Source organism: Xyrauchen texanus, chromosome 34, assembly GCF_025860055.1.
Source record: "Xyrauchen texanus isolate HMW12.3.18 chromosome 34, RBS_HiC_50CHRs, whole genome shotgun sequence".
Lineage (NCBI taxonomy): Eukaryota > Metazoa > Chordata > Actinopteri > Cypriniformes > Catostomidae > Xyrauchen > Xyrauchen texanus.
The window spans coordinates 21212100-21222170 of NC_068309.1; the positions used below are offsets into that span (position 1 = coordinate 21212100).

At 36.9% G+C, this 10071-nt stretch overlaps 1 protein-coding gene across 2 annotated transcripts; it reads right to left on the reverse strand.

Annotated features, from left to right (window-relative positions):
• Positions 1-1081: 1081 nt before the first annotated feature.
• Positions 1082-9654, reverse strand: LOC127627486 (claudin-3-like). Of its 2 annotated transcripts, none has more exons than XM_052103883.1 (2): positions 8949-9654; positions 1082-2490 (listed from the first exon to the last, which is right to left on the reverse strand). In XM_052103883.1, the coding sequence occupies exons 1-2, from the start codon at positions 9429-9431 to the stop codon at positions 1843-1845; spliced, it is 1131 nt and encodes a 376-aa protein (XP_051959843.1). In that variant the 5' UTR covers positions 9432-9654; the 3' UTR covers positions 1082-1842. The 2 variants fall into 2 exon arrangements, with proteins under 2 accessions (XP_051959843.1, XP_051959842.1); XM_052103882.1 differs by lacking the exon at positions 8949-9654 and adding an exon at positions 2621-2703 and having other exon boundaries at positions 1084-2513.
• Positions 9655-10071: the final 417 nt, after the last annotated feature.

Genomic DNA, 10071 nt, shown 5'->3' on the forward strand with positions numbered 1-10071 from the left:
TAATCTGCACATGTTGTTGCCGGTCACATATTCTCCTGCAGCATAAAATGGGTGTACATCTGTGCATATATCAACTCAACAAAATGCCCTTACATTTAATGACAAAATTACTTATTTCAAAACCTAAATCAATGGTCTTTACTATACTGTATGTTATATGTCTGTGTATAAACAGTTTAAAGCCAGTTCCCTAACATATCTATCCTTCTTCATAATCTAACAATGGATTTGTTCATATTTCTGCAAAATAGTGATGCAGTACACTGTTTAAATGCTTTGAAAGCAGAATAATGTTTGTGGCACTGTCCTTCAATTAACAAATGTTTTTTTTTTTAATTACATAAATGTTCTGTAAAACTGGATTGATGATGCTAAAATTAGATTTAGTTTTGAACCCTCTTGAATTGCTTTGTATTACAGAGAAAATACAGACTAGAAGGAAGCATTTTATATATATATATATATATATATGTATTGCCTAATGGAGTTCCCCCTACCTCTCTAACAGGTGGAAACTGGGCGTCACCCTGAGAAGCATTGTCTCCATGGCAACAGTGTTATAGAACATACTTTAAATCTTGCAGTCATGGGCAACAAAACCTATGTGGCTGGATTATGTTAACATCCCTTAAGGACTAGGGTAGTACTGAAGGCTGTGTGTGGATTTATTATGTGTTTTAATTTCCTTCATAAAGCAAAGCTCTATGTGCAGCCTCTGATGTTTTATTTGATGCTCAATACATCATTTGGATGGATCATCACTTTAAAAACTCTTTGGGTATAAATTACTTTTAACTTAAAATATTTATGCCTTATTCATTGAACTTTAAATAACAATCCCTCCCTCCCAGCCCAGCCATTCAGACTGGTTTTGGTCGGATCTGTCTGCCACCACCTATGGCAAACAGTACAGCTTTTCTACAGTTTGTATGCCTTTTGGTATCTCCCAGAATGTGTATTCGCACTACTGCCCTGATAACGGAACAAAGGACCAAAATGGATCTACCAGGTTCACCAGTCCATCAGTATATTGTATTATGCTGTAAACAACGACTTCTTTTGCACACAATCAAATGTAATAAAATAAAGGAAACACAATGAATATGTACAGTATAGTTGTATTCAAATGGTTATGAAAAAACATATACACTTCATAAAATCATTAAATTGTGTAGACAATCATAAACACAACTCTACAAATTATGAGAACATTGTACAAAAAGGTTTAAAAGAACTATACAGAAACAAGCTCAACCTGACTTATCAACACAATTGAGATCAAAATGAAAACAAACATGCATTCAGATTCTGTCAAATGAAATTTTCATAAGCAAATACATGCAAAGAGTTAAAGTCTTCCTGTTCCTGTAGATGTTAGTCTTTGACAAGGAGTTAGACAGAAGCAGGTACAGCTTTGCCAAAAAAGTTAAAGTATTTATATCAACTTACACAGAACAGTGAATTAATTTTCCGGTCTGACACCAGAGCATCATTTAAGATGACCTTTATGTATAACATAATACATAGAAATGTATAGGACAACAGCTGAACTTTGCAGCTGAAAAAACAAACAAAAAAGAAACAGGCAAATTTAAACATCTTAAATTATATAAAACATGAAATGCTTTAACATATAGCAAACATATCAAACTTTCTCACAAAATCCATTACAAGTAAACCTATGAAACCCTAAACACACACCAGCCTTAAACAGAGGAAAAGCATATATTGACAGCATCGCATGACCCTTCATTTCGGAGTCCTCTCATTGGGTGCAGAAGTATCTCCACCCAATGTGTATGAGACCTTCAAATCCTTCTTAACTCTCCAACATAGCTATATTTAAACATAGTCCTTCTTGTCATATCCACCACTGGCAGAACGTGGAGCCGAGTAGCCCATCCTTGGCGGCTTGTACTTCTTCTCCTTTGGGGGACAGGAGCAGCACAAAATCGCTCCTCCAATTATTAGCAGAGCAGCTGCTGCAAATCCTATGTAGAGTGATGCACCAAGCTCTCTTTGCTGACCGTTGGACAGTAGTGGGTTGTAAAAGTCCCGAATGGTTTGGTTTGCCACCCAGGCCACTGGAACGATCTGTAGGATGCCAGCAAGAATGAAGAGGATGCCAGAAACAATCATCACTTTAGACTTGGACGCTTCATCCTCGATACAATTGGTGCACTTGGCGCCCATGACAGAGACCAACACACCAAGAATTGCCAAGATGATGGAGATGACAGTCATGGCTCTGGAAGCCTGCAGGTCCTGAGATAAAGCCAGCATGGAATCGTAGACCTTACATTGCATCTGTCCAGTGCTCTGGACAACACAGTTCATCCATAAACCCTCCCAGATGACTTGGGCAGTGACGATGTTCGCGCCAATGAAGGCAGAGACACGCCACATAGGGAGAGCACAAGTGATGATGCCAAAGATCCAACCTATGATGCCCAGGGCAATGCCTCCGATCTCCATTCCCATTGACATGGTCTCTTTTTGGTTGTACTTCTTACCTAAAAACAAAAAGAAGCCACTGATCAGTAATTCATTTCACGAAAAAGAGCTGTGCTCTCAAATAGAAAATAATTTTTAAAATACAAAGAAAAGGAACTGAATATACCAAGTAATCTTAGCTTTGATGCCAATATAGATTTGTGTCCTGGTCCTTTGTTTCTTTGTGTAGCCTGTGACACGGATGTGAAAGTAAGCTGCCTTTATATTCCGAAAGAAAAAGGTGCGGGAGGAGGAGGACATTAGCGTGATGACATAGCAAGGTTAAATGTATTTCAGGATCCTGCACGTTTCACCTGCCTACTTTGGCCACTGTGGGGAGAAGGACAATGTGTTTGTATTGGCTTTCCCTTGTAATCCGATGCCTACTTACATTGTGTCTGTTGAAGTAGAGAAACTGGCTCAACAGGCAAAACAAAACTCCTGGAGGCAGAGTCCAGCAATCAAGAGGGTTGATAAGGGCATTAATATTACACCTGGATCAGTGAATGGTGTAGTTGCATGTAAAATAGCACTGGACGTATGCAAGAGATGATGCATTTGATCAACAGAGCGCAACAGTAATTTTCCCATTAATTTCTTACATAGAAAATTACCAATTAATGAGTTCTGAAATGTAAACCAAACAAACCAACTCTAAGGTAAATCACAAAATGTCAAACTTTGCTTTGAAGCAAAAAGTACTGAGAAAGGTTCCTTGTGTTTTTTTTATGAGGGAATGAGCTACAATCTCATGAAGCATTGGGAATTACATATCTGAATTAAAAACAATGGAAGAATATAAAACCATTATTTAAAGTTTTTGATTATAAGCATTGTTGGATGTAATTAATTTACAAAGTAATTAGTTACTGTAATATCATTACTTTTTAATCAAAGTTAGTGTAATGCATTAGATTTTAAATTCTTGTAATCAGATTACAGTTAATGACTTTCAATATATTTTAGTACTTTTATGTACGTTAAGGGTGATGCTTTTTTCTAATATATTATTTTTGTAAAATACATTAGTTTTGGCCCCAAGTCATTGTGAAGGAGAAATGTGAGGTGCTGAGGCTATAACTTGTGTGTAACAATAAACAAGAAAGAAATATACACAGCCTGGCCAAAAAAAAAGTTTGGATTTAAATAAGAAGATACGTAAGAGGTTATGTTTGGATTATTATTGCAGTGTTATATGTTTCACCTGGCAATTTTTTTTTAACCCTAACTGATGCAATGTGTAGCTTCTCATACTTTAGCAACCATGTCGGAAGATGTATCCCGTGGTTGTGGAAAAAACATAATCTTTTTTCAGAATGGGCAAATTATTGGCCTGCATCAAGCAAAGAAAACAACTAAGGAGATTGCTGAAATCACTGGAATTGGGTTAAGAACTGTCCGACGCATTATTAAAACCTGGAAGGATAGAAGTGAACCATCAGCTTCGCGAAAGAAATTTGGTCGGAAAAAAATCTTGAATGATCATGATCAGAGATCACTAAAACGCTTGGAGAAGTTACATTGTAAAAAAAAATTACTGTAGAATTTACAGCTATGTTTAATAGTGAAAGTGAGAGTATTTCCACACACACAATGCAACGAGAATTTACAGGATTGGGACTAAACAACTGTGTGGCCACAAGAAAGCCACTTGTTAGTGAGGCTAATTGGAAAAAAACAACTTAAATTTGCTAGGGAGCATGTGGGTTCGATGAGTCCAGATTTACCCTATTTCAAGGTGCATCAGTGTAAGAAGGGAAGCACAAGAAGTGATGCACCCTTTAAGCATTATGCCCACTGTACAAGCCTCTGGATGCAGTGTTATGATCTGGAGTTGCTTCAATTGGTCAGGTCTAGGCTCAGCAACGTTATGCGGCAATAAAATTAAGTCAGCTGACTACATGAATTCATTTCAATTAAATTCAATTTTAGTTGTATAGCGCCTTTCACAACACACATCGTTTCAAAGCAGATGTACAGAAGATCAGGCATTAACAGAAGATGTATTAAAACAGATTAAAACTGTAATGTCTATAATGTCGATGAGTCATCATTGTGTAATTAGATAAAATACGATTGTTAATTGTGTTTAAAAATAAGTAATTAAATAATAATTGTATTAATAACCCCAGTGAGCAAGCTGAAGGCGACTGTGGCAAAGAACACAAAACTCCATAAGATGTTGATTAATGGAGAAAAACAACCTTGGGAGAAACCAGACTCACTGTGGGGGCCAGTTCCCTGCTGGCTAAAATCATGAATAAAATGTAAATATTACTTATGTATAGTTCAAGTCATGGTTTAAAATTATTAAACTAAGTAAGTGTCGATTTTGTTTGAACTGTAAGATTAATGACCAATGTCTTTGAAGTCCATCCTGGATTAACTGCAGAAGTTCACATAGATGCAATTGTCCTTGTTAATTGGCTGATGAAGGCTTTTGTTGGCAATTGTTAGTCTATGTATTCCATTTCAAGAGTGTAGTCGATCATTAGACTAAGGTGATGCAGGCAGAGATCAGGGATGTGAAACGCAGTTCAACCTGGCCGGTCATTTCGGTGAGGTTCGGCGTGATCCATCCTAAATCTAAGGTTCAGTTGATGTTTGACTGGCATGAAGCTGGAATGGTGCTGGATCCAGCCGGTTCTGGTGACCTCAGGATAGGAGTCCCGAGGTTGAGACAGGGAAACAAATAAAATAATATAAGCATAAAATAATATAATGAATGTACTGAATGACCAGGTTATCCCATCTATTGATTTTTTTCATCCCTGGTGGCATGGGCATATTACAGGATGACAATGCCAAGATTATTCTCAAACTGTGAAAGAGTGGTTCAGGGAGCATGAGGAATCATTTTCACACATGAATTGGCCACCACAGAATGCTGACCTTAACCCCATTGAAAGTCTTTAGGATGTGCTGGAGAAAACTTCACAGAGTAGTTTGACTCTCCTGTCATCAATACAAGATCTCGGCTAAAAATTAATGCTGGATGGAAATAAATGTTGTGATGTTGCACTAAGTTGAAACTACGCCACGATGAATTCGCACCGTAATCAAAATATTAGAGTATGTGACTTTTTTTGGCCAAGCAGAGTAGACATTATTTTGAATTTGTTGACAGAAATGTTTTTTAGAAAGTAACTTAAGCAATAATGTGATTATTTTTTAATGAAGTAATTAGTAAAGTAAAATGAGAGAAATAAATTGTAATTTGTAGTGGATTACTATTTTTAAGTAATTTACCCAACACTGATTATAAGTATAGAACCAATGTTTTAGCCCTAAGTTTATTGCCTATTCTGATATACTAATATATAAGTAGTTTGAAAGTGAAGGGATCGATAGCGTCTTTAACGTCATGGAAGTGGGTGGTCGCTGCAGAGCACTTTTGATGTGCTGTTTGCCATGATTCTCTGATTGGTATATCTTTTCCTTCAGGATTCATGAGTAGTGTAGTTCTTCACAAGGAATTCCATAACTAAACAATTGTTTTGTTTTTAGTTTAAATAATGTCTATGGCTTCAACAGAAGCTTATACCATCAGAGCTGCTGGTCGGTATGTCTTTAAAGGTTTAACATTACAAAACAATTAGTCTAAATTCTAAAGTCTAAACAATTCAAACAAAAAAGGTCTTTTGTGGTGTTAATACCATACTATTGTTGCATCTGAATGATCATGCGTCTTAAAGAGATTCACAGATGAAAAGGGAAGCTGTGATTAGAAGCAGACAGAAGGCAAAAAAGAGCAAACAGCTTTCATTGTTACACTACAAAATGAGTTTTTGAAATGCTAATTATTAACAACATTTATAGATTTCAATTTGCAATATTTTGAATTAATGCAATAACACTAATAGGTCATAATATTTTAGTCATTCAAAACAATGAATTCAGTGCAGCCCAACTGCTGAGTAATTCTGTGTGGGTTTCTTGTGTGTATGTGTTTGTGTGTTTTATTACCCCATTTAGCTATCGTATTATGTAAAACAGATTTATTTTAACACACCTTTTAACATTGAAATGCATTCATTGATATTCACTTTCCTTATCAACAACTCTTATAATTATTAGATACAGCATTTGTTTAAACAAGGCCATCTTATCTAAAATCTGTTCAAAGTATTGTTTAATTATTATAAAATTATAAGTATATGCAGTGACGTGCGGTGATGTCTTAAAGAGGCTAGGCACTGAGTTATGAAAGCCAGATTACCTGATTTATTGTTTAAGCTAATAATACGTAATAACAGTGAACGTTACGCACAAGCGCGGCATATCAAGAAATGTAAAAATCAGGATGAATTATTTGTCAATAAAAAAAAAATAAAAAAAAATAAAAATCAGGATGTATATCGTGTACTCTCTCTCTCTCTATCACAGACACACACACACACACACACACACACACACACACACACACACACACACACACAGTGAACGTTACATAGCTGCATATCAAGAAATGTATGTATTTTATATATGTGTTATATATAATATATACAATTTTGTTAATATATCTTCATTAGATATTATTATACAAAATTCAGTAGTCAAAACACAGAACATATAACAGAACATAAGTTGTTTATTTTTACAACATTATGTGCTTATTTTTTATGTGCAATCTTCATCTTTATAACAGAAGATACAATACAACAATCCTTTACCTTTTCATTGTAGTAGGTTATATACAGCTTCCTTTGCTCGTCAAGTGCAAGGTCGATCCGAGATTTTCCAAAGGTTTTCAGTGTAATTTGACACTGGATGTGAGCTGACGACTTTTCATGCTTGGTTAAAGCTGCGAGCAGGTTGTTCAAATCACAATATCCCGCTGAAGTCCAAACAGTCTGACTGGTTGAAAAAAGCAGGCAGGGATAGCAGTACAGCCGCTGATTGTTAGCACAGCCACATAGCCAATCTTTTCTTACATACCAATCAGTTTGAAATGATCGGATACTTTTTGGGCCCTTTTGCTGTACTAGTCCATATAAGGCTGGCGTAGACCTCCCTCTTGCAATTAACTATTTGGAATTAAATTCGAGCTTGGAAAAAATTCTTAATTCCGTGATTACGGCTGGTGCTGTCATTTTGATTTTGAATTTGGCGGGGATTAGGCATGTACGCTAGCTGTGGTGTAATGACGTTAGCTACGCAAATGTCCAGGAATATCTCGATTTTAATTGGTCCATGTCTGATACGTAACGGAGATGATTACGGGCATAACATATTTACGTCAAAAGGCACAGCAGATTTGTGCTTTTTGCCGTACATGTTAAAGAATACAGGATCGAAGTGCGCATGCGCAACATGGGTTTTCCGCTTGTCGTCTGCAATGAATGGACCGTAAAAGCACTGCTTATTCTACCATTTGTTTTTAGTTGATTATGCGTAACTGCTACATTTGTCATCATAACGTCTAAACAATTGGAATAACACACATATTGCATATATAAATCACAAGAATAAAAAGTAAAAATACAAATACAAGTTTATTATTTAATAAACATTTTATTTTTGAATTTTGGCAGGGTAGGCAGTGCCTAGTTTGCCTACCCAGACCACACGTCAGTGAGTATATGTGTGGTTAAACACAAACACATAAACACAATATAGCACTAGACAACAGGAACACCAAAATCTCTCTTCTGGCTCTGTTGTTCATTACTTAAGGCCAAAGGGCTTGCTGTCTAAATGTGGAAAATGCTCTTTGTCTGATGTTTTGAACTGTAAAAACAGTGAATAGAAATGAGAACAGTAAACACAACAAACACAACAAAACAGTTTCTAAATGTAAAAAATTTATATTCACATTTATTACAATGAAAGTAAAGTACAAACATAGAATGTTTAAAGCCAATACAGATGGCACTTTTTGATTCCTTTACAAAAAACTATTCAAAAACTCAAATATTTTAGTTTTTTCAAACAAGAATGTATATGCAAGATAAAAAAATAAATAAAAAAATACAAGTAAATTTTAGTCTTCTCCACTGACCTTTGCTTTGTCCACACTTTACAAAATGTAAGACAAACAATCTAAACACTGCACTATGCTCAATATTTCTGCAACTGGATCTAAAATATGTTTAACAAAGTTTGAAGTGACAATGGGCACTGATTGGCAAAAAACATTCAAAGCAAAAATATACCTTATGCAAATATATGTAGACATATACACACAGACAAAAAGTAAACTAGATTTTCAGTTACGGTTACCTCCGACCCACATGGCTACACTTTATATCTATTAAATAATGAAATGTTCTGTGATGCCCCTAGACATAATCTCTCTTGTTGTAGGTGCTTGTAGCCATTGAATGGTGAGCCGAGTAGCCCATCCGACTTTGGGGCTGGTACTTTGGCATCTCTTTAGGTGGGCAACTGCAGCACAGGATGGATCCCCCGACCAGCAACATAGATGCAGCAGCCCAGCCCAGGTACAGTGACGCTCCTATTTCCATCTTCTGAGCTTCTGGAACAACTGGGCTATAGAACTCCAAAATAACAGTGTTTGCTGACCAGGACACAGGAATAAGCAGCATGACTCCAGCAGTTATGAAAGCAGCACCAGAGGCGATCATTACACGAGCTTTGGTTGCTTCATCTTCAATGCAGTTGGTGCACTTGGCCCCCACTATAGCCACAAGTAGTGCCAGGACACCTAAGATGATGGACACCACCACCAGGGCACGAGCCGCCTGTAGGTTCATCGGAAGAGCCAGCATGGAGTCGTAGACTTTACACTGCATCTGTCCGGTACTCTGGACCACACAATTCATCCAGATTCCCTCCCAGTAGACCTGCGCTGTGACAATATTTGTGCCAATGAATGCGGTGACCCTCCACATGGGCAAGGCACAACACAATATATCGAGAATCCAGCCAAGAACTGAGAGAGTGACTCCCACTATCTCCAGACCAAAGGCCACCATGTCTCCGCTCTTTCTCCTTTCAAAACTCACTCAGACCTCTCTTGTACTCTTTCTTATGCTCGATGAGACTCTCCCTGTGTCATAAAGAGTCCTTGAGACACTCGTATCTGGAATTTCCAAAATCACAAAAGGACTGGCCGAGCATGAAAGTGTATATTTGCAGACTGAATATCCACTTGTGCTCGAGGAATGTTCTGTCCTGGCCGAAACGTCCCCCTATAAACCTTATGTTCTGAGAGGAAGGAGGGCTGACCTACCTGAGTTCTGACATCAGATGATAAGGTGCAATCTTAGCATTGGCCAGTGCCCTCATAAAAAGTGAGCTCTTTCGACAATGTAGCTTCCGGTAAAAGTTTGTTTAAACCACAGGCTGGGACTGTTTGCTAATGTTAATCGATAACTAGGTAGATCTGTGAAAAATGCTCTTTAATGGACAATCATTGAAAACACCAACGTGAATGCCTAGCATGGCCCATTATGCACCCATACTAAAGACTTAAAGGAACAGTTCACTTAAAAATTAAAATTTGGACATCAACTCACTGATAGTGACTCTCTCCAGTTGTGGCTCTTAAAATTGCTCAAAAAAGTCATACAATTTAATTTAATTGCATTAAAAATTATTAAAAAACCTAATAAA

Coding starts and splice junctions, on each gene's coding strand:
- LOC127627486 (XM_052103883.1), bottom strand. CDS start 9,431: ATGGTGGCCTTTGGTCTGGAGATAGTGGGAGTCACTCTCTCAGTTCTT. Junction 2,491..8,948: donor CTCAGAAGATGGAAATAGGA/GCGTCACTGTAC, acceptor AACCAAAAAGAG/ACCATGTCAATGGGAATGGA.